At 39.3% G+C, this 21518-nt stretch overlaps 1 protein-coding gene across 1 annotated transcript in view; it reads left to right on the top strand.

Moving 5' to 3' along the window:
• The window catches only part of PRKDC (protein kinase, DNA-activated, catalytic subunit), a 123168-nt gene that overhangs the window by 61448 nt on the left and 40202 nt on the right, over positions 1–21518 (top strand). The window contains exons 51-64 of the mRNA XM_038766499.1: positions 572–703; positions 1479–1590; positions 2717–2841; positions 2929–3078; positions 3787–3960; positions 4768–4866; positions 5957–6164; positions 6655–6841; positions 7648–7860; positions 8517–8629; positions 11538–11669; positions 14103–14282; positions 17811–18019; positions 19216–19354. Coding sequence (XP_038622427.1) covers positions 572–703; positions 1479–1590; positions 2717–2841; positions 2929–3078; positions 3787–3960; positions 4768–4866; positions 5957–6164; positions 6655–6841; positions 7648–7860; positions 8517–8629; positions 11538–11669; positions 14103–14282; positions 17811–18019; positions 19216–19354 — 2173 coding nt within the window. The remainder of the gene's footprint in view (positions 1–571; positions 704–1478; positions 1591–2716; positions 2842–2928; positions 3079–3786; positions 3961–4767; positions 4867–5956; positions 6165–6654; positions 6842–7647; positions 7861–8516; positions 8630–11537; positions 11670–14102; positions 14283–17810; positions 18020–19215; positions 19355–21518) is intronic.

The raw sequence follows: 21518 nt of genomic DNA, 5'->3' as shown, positions 1-21518 counted from the left end.
GAAAGTGGGGTAGCATTTCTATAAAATGCGTATGTTATTATTGACTATTCCTTTCTCCACATCAACCTTCTAAGAGTAGGTGATGTTATGCTCTTTTTCTTATTTCAGAGACTGAGACAAAGTGCTATGTTGAGCATCCAAAATGTGCTAAAGTGTTTAAGCTTTCTCAGGATTAAACAGTAGGTCAGTTGTTGGACCAAGAATCGCTGAGCTCCTGTGGCCTTACCCATTGCTTAGTGTTAGCCTGTGAAACTCAAGCCTGTTACTGAATAAGACATTGAGTTATAGAAAAAACGTACTGTACAAGTGAAAAGAGTGATGAAGGAAGTGTTAGAGGTTTGATCAATCTGGGTGCTTTTTCTTTGAGGAAACATTTATTTAAGGCAGAGCAGCTCAGAGAAACTAGAGTGGGAACAAAGAACAATTTAATGAGGGGGTTATGGATGGATGCAGGAAGACAAAAAGCTTATATAGGTCTGGATATTTTTAGGTGGTTATTTAGATTAGATTAGATTTGCCACTTGTAGTTTACAATGATATCACAATTTTTCTCTAACCCTTTTTATTTCAGGTTAATATTTGAAAAGTTTGCTACTGGTGATCCCAACACAAAAGACAATTCAGTGGGAATTCAGTTATTAGGAATAGTTCTGGCCAACAATTTGCCGCCGTATGATCCAAAGTGTGGCATAGACAGTGCAAGGTGAGAAACACGTGTATGTATTCATAGCCAAGTGGAAAGAGTATCAGCCTGGGAGTCAGAGATCTGGATTTGAATCTTGCCTGCCACATGTGTTGTGTGACTTTGGGCAAGTCACTTAACTTCCCTGTGCCTTTGTTTTGTCTGTAAAATGGGGATTACATACTTATTCTTCGTCCCTCTTAGACTGTGAACCCCATGTGAGACAGGGACTCTGTCTGATACGATTGTATTGTATCTACCCAATGCTTAGTACAGTGATGGCAAATTGAAATCACTTAACAAATTTCACAGTTATTATCATTATTATTATTAATCAAAAACATAGCTGTGCCCAAACTCAAGAGAATAAAACTAAGCAATGTTTCAAGTTTAATTTGTATCAAGGACCAGAACCAAAGTAAGATGCATCGTGGATTTTCAGTTCAGGAAGCTGGGTTAGGAGAAAGCTTGATTGGCAGACTGCATTAAGGGAGTATTTGAGATGATTTGGGAACTATCATTTGACGTAGGAACTAGCCGGCTGTCTCCTTAAAAATATGAACTGCCTGTTTCATCCCAGGTTTCAGAAGTGGAACCTGTGTTATTAATTGCTCAGTCAAGCCAGTGATTATTCCAAAACTGGGACCTAGGAACCTCAAAGAGCCCATCTTAGTCTAGTGCCACCCCACTTGATCCACTTCTCATTGAATGTTTGCTTGACATAATTCTATTGTTAGATTTTGTTAAATAGCAAACTAAGTTGTAAGGTGAATGGATGTATTTTCCTTATTACTAGATACTTTCAAGCTTTGGCCAATAATCTCTCCTTAGTAAAGTATAAGGAAGTCTATGCAGCTGCAGCAGAAGTTCTAGGACTAACTCTTCAATATGTGTCTGAGAAGGAAACTGTAAGTAAATTGCATTCTCTTTATAAATTTAATATAGAATGACTCTTGGTATTTAGGTGTAAACTGTTTGCTACTTGTATTTCTCCCACTTTGTTGTTAAAGAGTAAAAATGAAAAATTCAAGTTGTTCAATTGGTAGTATTTATTGAACTCCTACCGGGTACAGACTACTGTACTGAGCACTTGAAACGATACAATAGAGGAAGAAGGAACAGTCCCTGCCCCCAAGGAGTTTACAGTTTGCAACATTTTTATATGGTATTTGTTAAGCGCTTATTATGTTCCAGGCACTGTACTAAGCACTGGGGTAGACACAAGCTAATCAGGTTGGACACAGTCCTTGTCCCACATGGGGCTCCCAACAGCAATCCCCATTTTTAAAGTTGAGGTAACTGAAGCACAGAGAAGTGAAGTGACTTACCCAAGGTCACACAGCCAACAAGTGGCAAAGCCAAGATTAGACCCCAAGTCCTTCTGACTCCCAGTCCCATGGTCTGTCCACCAGGCCACGCTGCTTCTCTCGCTATAACAGATCTTCTAGTTGTGGGATTTCACTGTAGGATGAACTAATACAACTGGAATCTATTTTGCTATTTTGGGCCCTTAATAATGTATGTGACATAACCCCCTATTAATGAGTTTATATTGAGGTTCTCCCCTTAGAACCAGTCTCTAAGTTGAAGCCACTTCTTGTTAAAAGGACTTTAATGTAATCTAATGTTTTCTTCTTTTGGAAATTTAATAAAAAATGACAGAGAGACTAATTTTTGTATTTTACTCTCTACTTACACTTTAAAATTGCTCAGGAAAGCAATTTTTTATCATCAGAGCATCTCAGAAAACCTCTTTTGCCAACTTTAAAGTGTAATCACTAAATTGAATTTAAATATTTAGTCTAATGTAGTTTATGTTTTTAGTGTTGTAAATGTTGGTAATAGTCAGAAATTGGAAAAAAAAATATGTAGCTGCCAGCATTCTGCTGTTGGGCCGTGTTATTTTTGTATTCCTAGATAACCATTACCTTTCTACTCACGTTGATCCATAGAGTCAAAATAAAATTTATTGTCATTATAAATATTCTTGAATTTTTATGTTTTTGGTGTGTGAAAGTAAATTTGATTTTTCAGGTGCTAGAGGAGTCAATCTGTGAATTGATTGTAAAACAGTTAAAGCAGCATCAAAATTCTAGAGAGGACAAATTTATTGTGTGCTTGAATAAAGCAGTGAAGAGCTTTCCACCGCTTGCTGATAGGTAGGATAATAAGCCATGGATAATATTCACTTGAGGGTGGGGAAGGTTTGAACCCTTCCTTAATTTCGTGCATTCTCTTGATTCAAGGTTTTTGAATGCTGTCTTCTTTTTGCTGCCAAAACTTCATGGAGTGATGAAAACCTTCTGCTTGGAAGTGGTTCTTTGCCGGGCAGAGGAAATAACTGACCTCTACTTGCAGCTAAAAAGTAAGGATTTCGCCCAGGTCATGAGACACAGGTGAGTGCGGAAACAGTACTAATATGCATTGCTTTAGCAGCCTGTTCACAAAATCTGAGTTAGTCTTTCTGTCGCTCTCCATGCAAGGTGGGCATATGGAGTGTCTAGACAGTTGTCATTTGTATTTGTTTAGAGCATACTTTTGAAATTGTTCCTTGAGAAAACACATGAATCGTATGCTGCTGCACAGCTTTTACTTGGTGCTTTGGTAGCTCATCAGTTCATTAGCAGTTAATATCTGTAGATCTTTCCCTGAATGCAGAGCACTATCTTGGTTCTTTAGAAATTAATTAATCGAAGAAAGGTTAATCATAGGAAGTTCTCTCCAGAAATGTATGATATACCACCAAAAAACTATCAGAGACACCAAAACAGAGCATTTTCCCAAAAAGGGGTATATAAATGTGAGTGGAAGGCAGATAGAAGGACATAGTGGTGGACAAATGTAAATCTAGATATTGTCCTACTTAGTTATTTAAATCCTTATGTAGAAGCCAACTATGGCAGAATGTCACCAAGAAAAGTAATAACTTGTGTTTGGAATTTTGTCCCTGGGTAATGCTACTCATGGTGAAAGCAAGACTCTATGTTTTTCCAACACTGTTTGCTTGAGGTATTTTCTGGAAATGCAATTCTCTCCATTTTGGTAGGTATTCCTATAATGCAGATAGAACTAAAATTTTGCGTTTTTTTTTTTTTTTTTTTTAGGGATGATGAGAGACAGCGGGTTTGTTTAGAAATAATTTATAAGATGCTGGCAAAACTGAAACCAGGAGAACTACGAGAACTTCTGAATGTTGTTGTAGAGTTCATTTCTCACCCGTCTCCAGTCTGTCGGGAACAAATGTATAATATTTTGATGTGGATTCATGACAACTACAGGTAGGAATTCGTAGTGCAGAACTGTGATTCGAAAGGCAAAAAATAATCACTGATGGTAATGGTGGTGCATTTAGAGCCCTAATGTACTCCAACAAGAGCTGAACTGCCATTAAACTTAACTTTTGAATCTAGAGCTTAAGACACAAAACTGAATTAAAAAAAACAAAACAACTCATTAAATTGTCCTCATAGTTGTGCATTCTTGGATAATGACTATGTTTTCTCTTTACACTGTTTCCAGTGCAAGTGAACCGTTGTAGGGACATTAAGTCCCCCCCATAGAAACTTCATCAACCCCCTCCTTACCACTAGTGCTTTCCCAAGAATAGACCAGCAGGTGATGATAAAACATAGTCAAATTTCATTGTGTTCTTAATGGAGTGCATACTAAGAATAGTCACTCCTTATTTTAAGATAATTAAAAGCAAAAGCATTTGTCGCTGTGTGACACCTAATAATAATAATAATAATAATGACATTTATTAAGTGCTTACTATGTGCAAAGCACTGTTCTAAGCACTGGGGAGGTTACAAGGTGATCAGGTTGTCCCACAGGGGTCTCACAGTTTTAATCCCCATTTTACAGATGAGATGAGGCACAGAGAAGTTAAGTGACTTGCCCAAAGTCACACAGCCGACAAGTGGCAGAGCCAGGATTTGAACCCATGACTTCTGACTCCAAAGCCCGGGCTATTTCCACTGAGCCATGCTGCTTCTCTTGTTTTTCTTATTTTGTACCACCTTGCAATTGTCAAAGAAGTCACTAACACTTTGCTCTTTAAATTTTTTAAAAAATGTTTTCAACAGAGATCCAGAAAGCCAAGCTGATGAGGAGAGTCGAGAAGTGTTTAAATTGGCAAAAGAAATACTACTTCAAGGACTGGTTGATGAGAACCACGGGCTACAGTATGTTAGTCTTCGTAATGTGATGATCTAGCTGAATTTTTTTTCCTTCAAGATCTTATATTTAGCAGTAATGTATCTAATTTCAAAGGTTTCAGATACTTCTTAATAGTTACTAAGTAACATTTCCTTTTCTTACAGCACTCCTGATTTTTCAGTGAAGTGAAAATTACACGAAGTTCAATTAACGTAAAAGCACTTTGGAATACATAATGAATGAATGACTGAATGAATGTTGTGACCCTTTGGTGACAGTATAATTAGAAAACCTGAATGGCATTTTTGTTACACAACAAATTATCACCCCCCTCCATCAGCAAACTGCCCTCTGTTGTCTCAAGTGTCAGCAAATTTGGTTGGAGGGGAACAATGTTATTTTTTTTCTTCACAATTTAAAAGGTTTTTTTGAAAGTAGAAAGTCCAGGAGTCTCCCTCTTCCTTCTACCCCTGCCATTCCTGACCAATTTCTCTACCTGCTCCATCTTTTCCACCTGAAACTGCCATTTCCTCCACCAGCAGTGAATGAGAAAATGTGGTTTATCAGCCTCCAGGCAACCCCTTGTCATGAATCCTGTCATTTTGATCTAATATTTAAAGTAGCTTGAGTTATTTGTCCACTAGTTTCATGCACTACAGGACTGCACATGTTTGGGGGTAGTACAGGAGAATTTGTAAGCCTGGAGTAAAGCCTGTTGTTGATATTGATTAAAGTTAATCAGGTTCATGGGAATAGGAGAAATGATCATAAAAAGTGTACAACTCAGAGGGATCACTTGGGTGAAATGTGTCGTTGTTATATTTATGTGTAAGTAAATGTAGGCTAATTTGACCATGTGCTTTGCCACAGTTTTAGAAACCTGGATGGATAATTTAGCCTCTCTAGAAACCATAAACTTGATCTATGTTATTTTAGGCACGTAAAATTTAGTCCTTTAACAGTTTAGTGAAAAGTCAAGATATAAAATTACTGTAGTTGAGAAATTGAACGCCATGTGCTTTTTTGCTAACTGAACCAAGCCCATTCTCCTAACCTTTTAAAAATTATGGTGATTTAAAATATCCAATTGGTGTTTTCTTTCTCCCTGTTTTACAGATTAATTGTTCGGAATTTCTGGAGTAATGAAATTAGGTTACCATCAGATATCCTGGATCGTATGTTAGCTCTCAATTCCTTTTATTCTACCAAAATAGAAATGCACTATTTGAGCTTGGTAACAAATTTTCTGCTTGAAATGACTAGCAAGAGCCCAGATTATTCAAGGCACATATTTGAACATCCCCTTTCAGAATGCAAATTTCAGGTAAAGTGCTATGGGATATGTTCGGTAGCAAAAGAAGCTGCAAAGAGACTTCAGAAATGTCCAGGGAAAGTTTTGGTGTGTTGGGTTCTTAGAAATACTCTATAATGTGCAGGATAATCCACTAGCTCTGCATATTAATTGCATAAAATTGCATTATGACAAGTGTGCAATGTGAAACCAAAAATTTCAGAAATGACTACCATTTTTCAGAAGTACCAATAAAGAAATGTTAAGATGTAGATTTGAAGCTATTGTTTTTGAGGATTCATTGTTGAAAATATATTTTCTTAATCTGAAACCAAAGAGGTCTAGAAAAAATAGACTATTCCATTGTTTTGAAGAAGCATCTAAAGTTAATAAAAATCTTTAGAAAACAACTCCTCTAAAAGCCAAGTTTTGTTGAGAAGAATTTTGATTGGTAAATTCTAGCGTTTTCTTGAGAGGGGGAAAATGGGAGTGACATTGAACTTTTACTTTCTTACACTTTCAGGAATACACAATTGATTCTAACTGGCGTTTCCGCAGTACTGTTCTCACACCAATGTTTGTTGAGACGCAAGCATCCCAGAGTGCACTCCGGAGCAGATCACAAGAAGGATTGCTTCCAGGCCAGGGGTTATTACCTGGGCAATTAAGAGCTACCCAACAGTATCAATTTACTCCTACCCAAAATATAGGTAAGTAAAACTCTAAACTTTCATTTTAAACATATATCATTGTTCCAGGGCTTTCATGATCAGTGGTGGAGAAATTCCCCCTCTAGACTGTCTCCTGCTCTAGATTGTAAGGTCCTTGTGGGCAGATATTGTGTCTACCATCTCTACTGTATGGTACTTTCCCAATCACTTAATAATAGATACCATAGATTGATTGATTTTTTTTTTAAAAAATTTCATCAGTTTTACTCCCTTTTGTCCTAAAAGCCAAACCGATTTAATATCTTTGAAAGTTAATGAAGTGTTCCAGGTAGATATGAATCAGTAATAGGTATTTTCTGTATGTTAGGTTCAACCGTCCTTATCCTTTCTTTTGAAAAGCAGTGTGCCTTAGTGGTTAGAGCTTGGGCCTGGGGGTCAGAAGGACCTGGTTCTAATGCTGCCTTCCTGCTCTGTGACCTTGGGCATGTCACTTAACTTCTCTGTGCCTCAGTTGCCTCACCTGTAAAATGGACATTGAGACTGTGAGCCCTGTGTGGGACAGGGACTGTGCCCAACCCAATTACCTTGTATCTGTCCCAGTGTTTAGAGCAGTACCTGGCACAATGTATGCATTTAACAAATGCCACAATTGTTGTTATTATCATTCTTATTGTGATTACCTTAAAGTGCAGTATTAAGTACAAAATTCCAGGATTTCTGTAAAAAGTACACCTGAGACTGCTTGGAACTAAATGATATGTTGAAGTCATATTAGTACTGCAAAAAGAAAGATGTTCTTTATGTCTGATTTTTGGTGTCTCAGTAAAGGTATTTCTGTTTTTCAGATGGGAGAAACTCTTTTAATTGGTTGACTGGAAGCAGTGTTGATACATTTGCTGACTATCCAGGTCCTTCATCATCTGAGTCCTTGTCCACCTTGCTTTTTACCCACAAGAGAAGCAACAGAACCCAAAAGGCTGGCTTTAAACCACTGGGACCCAATTTTGGGAAGAAAAGGGTAGCCTTACCAGGAGATGAAGTGGTTAGCAAGACTAAAGGTAAAGAAATCATCCTGAAGAGAAATTAGAGTTCTTGCTGAGATTGGAATAGGGAAGGCATGTCACTAGAGCATCGTCGTTACTATGGGGGACCACTGCAGAGATTGTGTCCCAGGACCATCACTCTGTTGGTTTCAGGTTATGACAGCCTTGAGGGGAAAAAGGACTATGGCTTTTCATACATTTTTTTTTCCCCAAGTTTAAATTTAAATCTCTGGGACTTTGTCCACAGAAGCAGTTTCTTGTTGGGGATTTTTTATAAGTGGACCAGGGTTTTGTGGGGGAAAATCTCCAAGAATTAAGTTTATATCTAGAAACAAACCGTTTAAAGCCATAGTTCCCTTTCTTCTCTCCTCTTAATATATGGTATCCATTTTAAAAAAAGAAACGCTTTGTAACCACATTCACAGAGTAGCAGAGGTACAACTCCAGCACTTAGTAGAGTGTCTGGCACATAGTAAGCACTTAGCAAACACCATCATTATTATTATTATAACTGTGTGCGTGTTATTTCAGAAATTTATTGAACTGATGCTTCTTTATGGAATGATTCTTAATTTTTTTTAGAAAATTGTAAAATAGTGTTAAAGCACTTAGTGGATTATCAACAGACATTCATGATGATGAAAATAGTAACATTGAGCTATGTACTTTAGGACTAGAAGAACGGACAGAAATTCTAAGATTGAGGAGGCGTTTTTTAAAGGACCAAGAGAAGCTCAGTTTGATTTTTGCCAAGAAAGGAGTTGTTGAACAGAAACGAAAAAAGGTTTGTTTTTCTCAAGGTTTTGGGTAGGTCATCAAAATGTATTTCGGATCTTTGAGAATTTACTAACCTTTGGAGAAAGCCATTATAGGTATGGTTTGATAAACAGAAATAACTAACAACTTGAAGTGATCCTTAACATTTTGAAAAATTACTCTGAAAAAGAGGGAATTGAAGAGATGTATTCCTGGTGTGTCACCTGATGTTTATACACAGGTGTGTTTTATATGGCCATATTTCAGAACGGTAGAATAATGTACAAAGTGCTGGTAATCAGTGCTGATTATTGTCATTAGACAAATCCTGAGTGAGTTTTGGTGATAATGCCCTTGAAAGTGAACATGAGAAGGTGAACTATTTACATGTTTCCATCAAGATGCCCAGAATAAAGCACATCTAATTTAATTCAAGCAAATCATATCACACACACAAAGCTGAATATCTCGAAAGGCCATATAATGTAGTTACTTATTTTTAGTTTGTTAAAATGTTGCCATAGCAATAAGTATTTTACATTTATAGATCAATTTATGCTGTAGTTGTAGGCCATAAACATTAGAACTTGATGGATGGATTGGGTATTTAAAAAATCCTCAGGTAATTACAAAGACAAAAGCTTTTCTTTTATTCTCCCACATACAATTTGTTCCCTACTTAATGATTAGAAGTAGATTGAGCAGTAGCATGAGTCAGTAGATATTGCTATGAAAATCACACTTGTAATTTTGGTCTGGGAAGTAAAGTTTCAACACCATTATAGTTTTAGTCCCTTATATGTAAAACGGTTCCATGGTGATTCTATTCTTGGACCAGTCTTTGACAATCCTTTGTGGCTATTAAGTTAAAATCTGGATCTGTCTAGTTCTATAATCGTACCTTTCCATGCGTATGCAGTCATTCAGTCATATTTATTGAGCACTTACTGTGTGCAGAACACAGTACTAAGTGCTTGGGAAAGTACAATGCAACAGTGAACAGTGACATTCCTTGCCCACAACAAGCTTACAGTCTAGAGACAAGCTTATGGAATGGGTGCTCAGATTTACATTGAAGACAAGTAATTTTGATAGTTTAATATGAGTACAATGTCTTCTATTGAAAAATAACACGGGAAGCCATCCTTTTTTAAAGGTTGATCACTTAAAATCTATCTCCTCCTTTCTTTCTTTGAATCCCTTTATTTGCCTGTCACCTTCCACAGCTACCAGTCGCTGTTATCTACCACCGTACTTGCTCTCATTCCTTTCTCCCAGTCTAATTACTGGGGACATAAACCCCCAAGTTAATGATCCCACTGACTCCACAACCTCCTGCTTCCTCCCCCTCCTCTCCTCCACTGACCTCTTACTACCCACATCTCAGCCACTCCACCAGCATGGACACAGGATTGATCTAATCGTCTCCAAACAGTGCCTCACATCTGACCTCCCCAGCTCTGTCTTACCACTTTTTGATCACAGTATTTCAACCCGTCACCTCACCCTCACCTCTTGCCCCTCAGATTTGACCCTCTCCCTTTATCAATAAATACGATTGATGATGATGATCAAGACTTCCTTACTCCAAACCCCATCACGTCACCTGGACTCTGTCCTATCCCTAGATGCCAAAGTACACACTGTCAACTCCACCTTTTCCATCACCCTGAACTCCCTTGTCCTGCTATCCCTTTGCCAGTCTTGTAATTACCACCCCCAGCACTGGATCCCTGCCACAATTTTGTTTTTTTTAATTTGTTTATGGCATTGGTTAAGTGCCTACTATGTGTTAAGCCCTGTTCTCAGTGTTGGGGTAGATACAAGATAAGCAGGTTGCACCCTTCCTGTCCCTGTCTCCCATAAGGCTCACAGTCAAAGTCTAAGAGGGGAGGATTTAACACCCATTTTACAGATGAGGTAACTGAGGCACAGAGAAGTTAAATGACTTGTCCAAGGTCACACAGCAGACAAGTGGAGGAGCCAGGATTAGAATCCAGATCCTCTGACTAGCAGACCCATGCTCTTTCCACTAGGCCACACTCCTTTTCAGGTCATTTGCCGGAATGTGTCACTTGATTGTTCTGTACTTCCCAAGTGTGATAGTCCTACTATCAGTCAATCAATCAGTGGTATTTATCGACTGCTTACTATACTAAACATTTGGGAGAATACAATTCCATAAAGTTAGTAAACACCTTCCCTGTCCACAAGGAGCTTACAGTGTAGAGCAGGAGGCAGACATTAATAGAAATGAATTATGGATATGTACATGAGGGCCGTGGCCTGAGGGTGAGGTAAACACCAAGTGCCCAAAGGGTACAGATCCAAGTGCATAGACCACACAGAAGGGAGAGGGCGTTGGGGAAAAGGGGGCTTAACTGGAGAAGTCCTCTTAGAGGCGATGTGACTTTAATATGGCTTTGAAGGTAGGAAGAGTGGTTGTCTGGTGTATCTGGAGGAGGAAGGAGATCCAGGTCAGACGACAGATTTGGGAAAGGAGTCAGCGGTGAAATAAGGAGAAATTGTGGCACAGTGAGTAAGCTGGCACTAGAGAAGTGATGTGTGTGGGCTGGGCTGCAATAAGAAATCAGTGAAGAAAGATATGAGGGACAAGTCGATAAAGTGCCCTAAAGCTGATGGAGGTCTCGAGGAGTGGGAAGACATGGATCAAACATGGCCCAAAATGATCCAGGCAGCAAAGGGAAGTATGGACAAGGGTGGGGAGAAACAGGAGGCCGGGAGATCAGTGAGAAGGCAGTGTCAAGACAGGATATGCTAAGTGCTTGGATCAACATAACCACACTGGAATTATTGCTACTGCTATGATAAACCCTTTACCTTACCTTCCATTTGTTTTCCTTAAAATTCAGGTCCAGCTCTTTCTCCTCTCATCTGACCCGCTCATTTAGATTTCACTTTTATCCTTATTCTAGGAGATAAAAAGTGAGCTGAAAATGAAGCATGATGCCCAGGTTACTCTGTATAGAAGTTACCGCCAAGGAGACCTTCCTGACATCCAGATTGAACACAGCAGTTTAATTACTCCTCTTCAAGCTGTGGCACAGGTCTGATTTACCCTCACATTTCATCTAACAATATTCTTCAGGAACTCTAGTCAATGCTAAATAAGTCTGTTGACCAAATGTTTAGGTTTTTGTTGGTGAAAAGTACACTAAGAATCAGAATATGTCTTTGCCCTTTGTACATTAGCATGACTCCTAAGGATGTATAGGTAGCCTATGTGAAGTTATCTGGTAATTTTTTCTTCATTATTGCATTTCATTTTTTTAAATTTCGTGTCACTTGAATGGTGCCAAATTTGAATCTTCCTTTCATTAATAACTCCCTTCTCGGGATTTGGATTTTGAAGGCACCTGACCCGCATGAATCTCTAGGGTGCTCAGAGCAGGAACGAAAAGGTCCTGTGTTGGAGTCGGTGTTGTGGAAGGGAGTTGAGAGAAGAGGACATTACACCCAACCTTACATATAGTGGTATTGGTTAAGCATTTAATATCTGCCAGGCACTGTACTAAGCTCTAGGGTAGATAAAAGATAATCGGGTTGGATACAGTCCCTGTCCCACATAGGGCTCACAGCCTCAATCCCCATTTTACAGATGACGGAACTGAGGCACAGAGAAGTGAAGTGCCCAAGGTCACACAGCAGGCATACAGAGGGGCCGGGATTAGAACCCAGGTCCTTGTGACTCACAGGCCTGTGCTCTATCCACTGGGCCCCGCTACTTGTCTGATCTGAAAGCTTTCTGAAATCTGACCTGTGCCCCTACTGCCCCACTCCTCACAGCTGATCCCTCTGCATCGCAGGCCAACTCTCACAGACATTCTTGAGTCCTGGCTGCTATCAGGGTAACAAGTCCACACCATCGGTGCCGTCTTCCTCTCCCCTGCTGCCACCTGAGGCGAAGGGACACAAACTTTGCCTGGATTGGCTCTGCTGTTGGGTGGACTCTGGTTCTCATAGTCAGAGGACTTGGGTTCTAGCCCCAGCTCTGTCGTTGGCCCACCGTGGGTTCCCAGACAAGTCCGCTAATCTTTTTGGACCTCATTTTTTCTTCATCTCTGAATTGGAGATAATAATATTTGCTTCCCCCTAACCCACAGTGATGCCCCTGAGGACAAAATGTGATAAGTAATGTAAAAGTGGTGCTGAGTGAATGAAAGCTTTACACAAAGTAAAGGTAACGACTGTGGAATTTGTTAAGCATTTATTATGTGCCAAGAGCTGGGGCAGATAGAAGATTCTAGACTGTGAACCTGTTGTTGGGTAGGGACCGTCTCTATATGTTGCCAACTTGTACTTCCCAAGTGCTTAGTACAGTGCTCACAGTAAGCGCTCAATAAATATGATTGAATGAATGAATGATAATCAGCTCCCTGTCCTACATGGAGTTCAAGAAGGAGGGAGAACAGGTATTAACTCCCATTTTACAGAGGAGGAAGCCGAGGCACAGAGAAGTTAAGTGGCTTGCTCACACAGCAGGCAAGTGGTGGAGCAGACTTAGAACACAGGTCTCCTGACTCCCAAGTACGTGCTCTTTCCACTAGGCCATGTTACCTCCTTCTCTTGTCCCTCTGCTCCCATCTACGGCAGCAGCAAATGTGTGGAAGGTGGGTCACTGAAGTCATTCTTTGCCTAGGGTGTTCGTTGATCTTGTGGGCCTGCTTCCAAAGATAGGAAAAAAAAAGCCTAACAATGAGGCATGCTTGCCTAATTTTTGTACAAGGTCCATCTTCATTGATAATTTTTTGTTGTGCCTTCCCTTGGCTATAAAAGCAACTTGTTCTAGGGAAGTATAATTCTCAGTGAACCAGGTCGTAGCTCATTCAGTTCCATCATTTTATGTCTTAGATACAGCTCTCCATTTCTTAGGCAAGTTGAGAATTAGCACATGAGATCAGAAGTCCAAACTGGATCAGTTAAAAATGGGTAATAGAACTGGTGTGTTAAATCAGATTTTTTTATGGGGAGTAGTTCAGTTTAGTTCCCATTCCTGCTAGTTTGGAATTCTGAAGTTATGAAAGAAGTCAAGATACGGATAGGGATGACTTGCTCAGACAAGTTAAGGCCATAAAAAGTAGCCCTAGACTTTTTGGATATTTTTCTTTTACTTTTATTTTTCCAGAGAAGTTGAACATCAAGCCAGTGTTATCTGGTAGTGAAGCTGCCAGTGTTATCTGGTAGTGAAGCTACCAGATAGGCTTTTCACTTAAAATGCTGCAAAGCAAAAATCTTTACAACTGATTGGTGATTTTATTCTTTGTCAGTATGAGAAGCTATTTTATTATTCACAATTCTATGAATGTAAAGATATTGCTTTATAAGTTCAATAATTTTAAAATTAAAATGCTTTCTATCTTAAGGTTTTGTTGGAGGATGCTCCATTTTCAAATTAAACATCATATAGCTTCAGTGTATTCCTGGATTTGGCCTACAGGTTTTCATAGGCTATCTTCATTTCTTTCTTTTGCATTTTTAAGCGAGATCCAACACTTGCAAAACAGCTCTTCAGCAGCTTGTTCGCTGGAATTCTGAAAGAAATAGATAAATTCAAGAGCCAATCTGAGAAAAGCAACATCACTCTGAAGTTACTTCAGGACTTCAATCACTTCCTCAGCAGCACTGTGTCTTTCTTTCCACCTTTCATCTCCTGTATCCAGGTAAAAGTCTTAGTATTTTTGTTGCCATTTGTGCATCTTCTCAGGACACAAACTCATTTCAGAATTTATTTACAAAGCTTTTCTTCTAAGAAGGAAGAAGAGGGTAGAGTCTGGAAGAATCTCTTTGTCAAACAAAGAAGAGTATCTTCCTAGTTTCTGCTGTTTCCTGGGAAATGGTAGAAAAGTCCAATCAGAAATCAGAAATGAAATCTTGGAAAATGGTACCTAGTGGCCCAGAGGTGTACGTCTGACTTAGGGGAAACTCTGCCCTCCAGAAGATGCCCAGGAAGCCAGGCCAGGTCTAGGCCAATTTGGGAATGACCCAGCATGAATCAGAAGTCCTGGATCAAAGTGGGCTACTGGACTAGCCCTTTTGGAGTCCTGAGCCCAATTCATCAATCAGTAGCTTTTATTATTATAATTGTTGCTATTAACAAAAACAATAATAAATGTGGTACTAAGCACTTGCTATGTACCAAGCACTGTGGTAGATACAAGATCACCAGGTCCCACATGGGGCTCACATTCTAAAGTAGAAGGGAGAACAAGTATTGAATCCCTATTATGCGGATAAGGGAACTGAAGCATGGAGAAGTAAATGACTTGCCCAAGGTCACTCAGAAGAGAAGTGGCGGAGTAGGGATTAGAATCCAGGTCCTTTGACGCCCGGGCCTTTTCCACTAGGCCACGCTGCTTCTTACTAAGTTTATTGTGTGCATTGTGCTGCACTAAGTACTTAAATTTCCATGGGTGACACCAGAACTGGCAGCCTTGCAAACTGGGAGTGACTTAAGGATAAACCAGAAATGCCTTTAGGTTTGTCTTTCAAGCTGGACCACAATTAAGCTGGCAATTGGTGGTTGGGAAGCTGGGTGGAATCCATTGCATCCAGTGGATTCCCCTGGCTTTGGTATTTCTTTTAGGGGAACCTCACATGGGTACTAGAACCAATGCAAGATTTTGTTTCCTCATGTGAGTTTATGCAACATTGGGTTATGTGATTCTAAGGGAACTCTTTAAAATGAGCATGCTACTATTGAAACTTTCCCAACATTTTAACTACCATTTGGATTGTTCAGTCACTTCACATTGTGTGTGTGAGCATTTTATTAGTTTATCATTTTCCTGTTGGAAATGGGCCAGAAGGGTCTGGATGGCTCATCAAGATTCATATCTTGATGTGAAAAAAGCTCAAACCCCCTGGGGTTGTGTGAATGGGATAATGGATTTGCATCCAGACTCACCACAGCCTTTCACTAGCAAAATGCTCTTCAAAATTCAATTCTGTTTGATAAACAAAGAGCTCAGTTCTCTCACTGCCTGAAGTTTCTCTCTGGTAGTAAGTTATTTACTGAGAAAGAACATTAACCCCTTTGCATTATTAGGAGACCATTTAGCACATTGTTGCTACACTGTGTCTTGCATAGTTACAAACTAACTCCTGGAGGTAACTTTTAAATGCTGGACAAATAAAGCTTAAAATATTTACTTTTAATTGTGCCACTCAATCAATCAGTGGTGGTTTTTGAGTGGTTATTGTGTGCAGAACATTGGGCTAAGTGCTAGGGAGAATTCAATGCAATAGAGCTGGCAGTTGCATTCCCAGCCCACAAGGAGTTTACAGTCTAGAGGAGGCAAAAGACATTTAAAGTAAATTACAACTTTGTACATAAGTGCTGTGGGGCTGAGGATGGGGGTGACTGTCAAGCGATTCAAGGGTTTAGATCCAAGTGAATAGGCGATACAGAAGGGAGAGGAATTAGAGGAATTGAGGATTTAGACGGGGAGGACCTCTTGGAGGAGATATGGTTTTAATAAAGCTTTTTAAGGTAGCGAGAGTCGTGGTCTCACACATGGAGGAGGGAGTTCTCAAGAAGACGTGTTGCCTACCTGTAAAAAGTCTAGCATTTTAAGCACTGTATTAGGGGAATTATTCAGGCATTAATGAACTAGTATTGTAATTAATTTAGAAAATTTTTAAGGGAAAAGCATAACATTAAACAAGGTAATCTGGTTTCACTTCCTAAGCATCTATGTTGTATTTTTTTAAAATCAAGAGTGATTATTTGTAATTCTTGTCAAAGAAGCCACAAAGGTTTGTGCAGGTTTCTAGAATTAAATTGCATATTTGACCTAATCATCACTGTCAATTATTGAGAACTTAATATGTAGAAAGAAAGGTAGGTGCATAGTTTGGTGTGTTTTTAATTATTCAGATTTTATTATCCCTGATAACGAGGGTGTAAAACTAATAATAATTGTAGTATTTTATTAATCAGCGGTCTTTTTTGAGTGCCTTATTTCTGCAGAGCACCACACTAAGTGCTTGGGCGAGCACAGTACATTTGGTAGCCACGATCCTTCTCCTCAAAGAGTTTAGAGAGGAAGAAACCAAGTATAAGGATGTGAACCTAAGCACTGTGGAGATAGGATAGCATCTAAGTGTTTAGGGGGTGAGTCATATTTATTGAGTGCTTACAGTGTGCTGAGCACTGTACTAAGCGTTTGGGAGAGTACAACGTAACAGACACTTTCTCTGCCCACAACGAGTGAACAGTCTAGAGGGTGATTGAGACATTAATATAAATAAATAAATTACAGATATGTACAGATAAGTGCTGTGGGGCTGGGAGGGGGGATGAATAATGGGAGCAAGTCAAGGGAATTGAAGAAAATGAAAAGAGGGCTTAGTCAGGGAAGGCCTCTTGGAGGAGTGTACCTTCAATAAGATTTTGAAGGAAAGAAGAGTGATTGTTGGATAAGAAGAGAGAGAGCATTCCAGGCCAGAGTCAGGACATGGGCAAAATGTAGTCCATGAGGTAGATGAGATCGAGGTACAGTGAGTAGGTTGGAATTAGAGGGGAGAGGTGTGTGGTTGCTTCCTCTCTAAGCTCTTTGAGGACAAGGATTGTGGCTACCAAATGTACTGTACTTGCCCAAGCAGTTAGTGTGTTGCTCTGCACAAATTAGGCACTCGAAAAATACCATTGATTGATTAATAAAATACCCCAATTATTAGTTTTACACCCTCGTTATCAGGGTTGTAGTAGGAGAGTAGGAGGGAGTACTAATAATACCTGATACCTTAGTACTACAGGTACTAATAATAAACGTTTTATATGCCCTTTTGTCCTATCAAATTATTGCTTATATTGGGCATAGGCAGGGAAAGTATCTGCTAATTCTGTTGTATTGTACATTCCCAAGCACTTAATACAGTGCTCTGCATATAGTAAGTGCTCAATAAATATCATTGATTGGGGATATGGGAATATTAGGGTCTTCTGTTTGGCTAATATTTCCTTGCTTTCTTTAAATGGTCTAATTTGTTGTGTTTAAAGAAAAGGTCATATATTTCATTCAGCAAATGACTGGTTAAGGAAAACCATTGAAACTAAAGGAGGAAAATCGTGGTGATGTTGCTATTTGCGTCAGAATTTTCTCTGACATCTAGTAAAATGTTATTTTCCTTGGAAGACTCTTCCAGTGCTTTTGGCTAAATGTCTGCATATGTTTGTGGTTTCACAGGAAATGAGCTTCCAACATACAGAGCTTCTAGACCTTGACGCAAACTGTGTGAGCACTAGCTGCTTAGCCAGTTTGCAACAGCCCGTGGGCATCCTGCTGCTGGAGCAGGCATTGATTCGCCTAGGCCCTCCAGAGGAGCCATCTTCCAAAAAAAGGCGGGGAAAATCCCAGCTTCCTCCAGATGTTGTCAGATGGATTGAGCTTGCTAAGTAAGTTCTGTTCTTAAAGGGTAAGTCAAGCTTCTTTTAAAGAAATGCAGCAAAACATCGCTTTAGAACTCTGGATTTCAGAAAAGTGATAGGAACGTCTTGGTCAGTGTGTTTAAAGAAATTGAAGAGACAAAACATCAAGTGATCCTCAGACTTGTATAAGTTAATAGAAAAACTTAATTGAGGAGTGATTGCATTTATTCAGCCTTTTCATTTCCTCTGTAGCTTTTGATGCATTGCTGCCCCTTCCCCAATTGTAGTTTGCTGTCCCAGATTCTTGTAATTCAAAGCCCCAAGAGGAGTATTTTCTGCTTGCTTTCGTGAACTAGACAGAGCATAGTTTCCTGCTGGGCTTCAGCCCATTAAGTGGCAAAACATGCATGATATTTTACCAATGGGTCACATATTAAGGACCCAAAATAAGTGAAAATGAGTGCAGTCATCAAGATTCTGTAGCTCCTACAGCTTCTTCAGGGAGAAAAACAAAAAACTAGATATGATTCATAGGTCACTTGGCCTCAAACTATGTCGGTGGGTAAAAGAGGCCCTTACCAGCATGACTCAGGCTGTGAAATCTAATTTGTAGTTTGCACTTTGTAGTCCCCCCAAATTCTTCTCCCCAAATCAGAATTGGTTGAAACATCTAGGAAGTAGTGGAACCAGTTTGGAGAACCGCATTTCATCCTAATAGCTTTGGTTGTATTTGATAGCTTTTTATTTAATTGAGAAGACAGCAGATTCCACAAATTGTGGCTGTGCAGTAAATTTCCTACCCAGTAGAGGCCTTGAAAAGCTGTCTAGTCTACAACTTAGAACGATGAGATTGACTTCTGTATTGTGGACTCAAATGCAAAGTTTTCATGCATTGAGAAACCAGTGAATATGTAAGGTGAGAAGTTTGAACTTGTGTCCATGCCTGAATGAGTAGTATTTTCACAACTCAGTTCAAGGTGCATTGACTGTTTCTACCCTTTGAGTAAATTAAATAAACAAATGGCAAGGTCAGAATTGGGTTCATTTTTATGTGAACAAATACATTTTTAAAAATTATATTTGTATTCCGTCATCATTAAAAATAGTCCTTACAACTCTTCTTCAAAACCACTCAGCTGGGATATAGTGCGCATGATTTAAATATTACGTTAAATATATTTTTTACATGGTTCAGATGGTGAAATTATTTTGTCCTTCTGTAGGCTTTATAGGTCTGTTGGAGAATATGATGTTCTTCGTGGTATTTTCGGTGGTGAAATTGGAACAAAACATATTACTCAAATTGCATTACTAGCAGAATCCAAAAGTGATTATTCTGAAGCTGCTAAGCAATATAATGAGGTAAAGTGTTTCAACAGCCAACGTTGCATTCACTTAGAAATGGGATTTTTTTCTAATTGTTCATACATTGACTTTGTGGTGTTTTTTTTTCTCCCACAGTATTTTTTTGGGTAGTTGCAGGTCTGTGGCTTTCGGACTAATGTTTCTTCTCATTTTTGAATAAAGCTTTTGGTTGGCTCTCCTCCAGCCCTTCCCTGACCTTTATGAGATATGGGGACCAGGGTTTTTGCTGTATTCAAGAAATACTCCCCAAATTCTCAATAATGATGACTAGTCATTCCTGCAAACACTTTAGCTGATACTTTCAGTGCCCTGGGATGCAAGTCATCAATGCCGTAAGATTTAAATGCCTCTAACCTATTGAAAGCCTCTCACCAGATTTGTTTTTTCCTAGTCTCACTGTACACTTTCCACTGTCCCCTCCTTTCAGTGCATTTTCTTGGTCATAAAATCATAAAGCTCAGGATCATGTGGTCATCACAAGAAGCAGCATGGCCGTGTAGAAGGAGCACGGGCCTGCCAGTTGCTTGCTGGGTGACTGGGTAAATCACTTCATTTCTCTGTACCTCCAGTTTCCTGAACTGTAAAATAGGGACTCGATAACCTGATCTCCCTCCTACTTAGATTGTGAGCCTCACGTGGGATAGGGATGCTGACCTACCTGATTGTTCCATATCTGTGCCAGTGCTTCGAACAGTGTTTGACTCATATTAAGCACTTTTAGACTGTGAGCCCACTGTTGGGTAGGGACTGTCTCTATATTTTGCCAATTTGTACTTCCCAAGCGCTTAGTACAGTGCTCTGCACATAGTAAGCGCTCAATAAATATGATTGATGATGATTAAGCACTTAAGTATAATAATAATCATCATCTGGTCTAACCTACTCTCAGGCTGATGAATAACTTGACCACCAGGAACAAATAGGTGCTTATTCTCTTTGTAAAGATTTCCAACGCCAGAAATTATATTACTTCCCTTAATACCCAATTCTAGCCCTTTATTTCCACAGAAATAAAGCTTTTAAGAAGAGTGGTGAAGGGATGATGACAAATAGTCAGTGTCATCCTCATAGAAACTCTTCATATGTGAAGATTGTAATCTGTCTCTTTCCCCTTCTTCCCTGTCTACCTCTTTCCCCTAAACTTCTCCAGGCAAAACAAACCCATTTGCTTTCATTTTTCCCCATGAGGTCTATTGTCTATCCTTTTAATCATCTCTGTCCTCTTCTCCTGACACTAAAGTTTCTCCACATCCTTTTTGAGATGCTGTGACCAGATGGATGAAATATGGTTGAAGGATTATTTCCTGAATTTAGCACATTTCATTGTATCGTATTAGTCTCTTTTTTGTCATAGTTTAAATAGCTTAATGTTACCGATTTGGTGGCAGCTTGTTGACAACTCTGACCCCCCCCATCCCAGGCTTCTAGACTGATGCCAGGCCAGTCTTTCCTAGTTTGGTATTTGAGGTCTTTGCTTTTTGTCCCCAAACGTTCTCTGTTGTACTTGCCACAGTTGGATTTTTTTCTAATATTGTAGGAATATTCTTTTCTTTTTGACTAAGGTCATTTGAATTTTATTTTTTATTTACATGTCCCCAAGCTCCACTCAAGGTAGTAACTTACTTGGCACTTTTTCTGCTCGGACTTTCCTTCCTCCTTCTGGTCATCAGTGTCACCTACTTTCAGCTTTTCTGCTGTGGGCCAACTTTTGCCTATTCTCTATTCCTGTTATATGTCCATTTCCTTTTGCAGATTGTAACTTTTCTTTTGCAAATCAACTGATAGTATTTGAGTGCTTACTCTGTACAATGCAATGTCTTAGGCTCTTATCTTCAATACTGTTTTGTGGTTTTTATGGGTAGTCTGCTTTAGGGTCCAATTTTTTGGAGTTCCCATTTGTGGTTCAGCTGCTTGCAGTTCCTCTTTTCCCCTGCCACTTTTTTGCCTAGGAATGTTTTTTTCTTGTTCTCCCTTTGAGGAGCATCCGGTTGTCTTAGCTTCTAGATATGTTTAGCCTTTTTCCTATAGAGTCTGTTCAGTTAGTTCTCTAAATCAAGGATGGCACCTGCCCTAATTTTTCTGTACTAAATTTTACCAAATGCACTCTGAAGAACTTGTTTGTTTAGCATATCCTTCCAGCAGTTGTCTTATTTGTTAAATG

The sequence above is a fragment of the Tachyglossus aculeatus genome, chromosome 25, assembly GCF_015852505.1.
Source record: "Tachyglossus aculeatus isolate mTacAcu1 chromosome 25, mTacAcu1.pri, whole genome shotgun sequence".
Taxonomy (NCBI): Eukaryota; Metazoa; Chordata; class Mammalia; order Monotremata; family Tachyglossidae; genus Tachyglossus; species Tachyglossus aculeatus.
The sequence above is the reverse complement of the archived record's forward strand: the minus strand, read 5'-3'. Positions and strand labels throughout refer to the sequence as shown.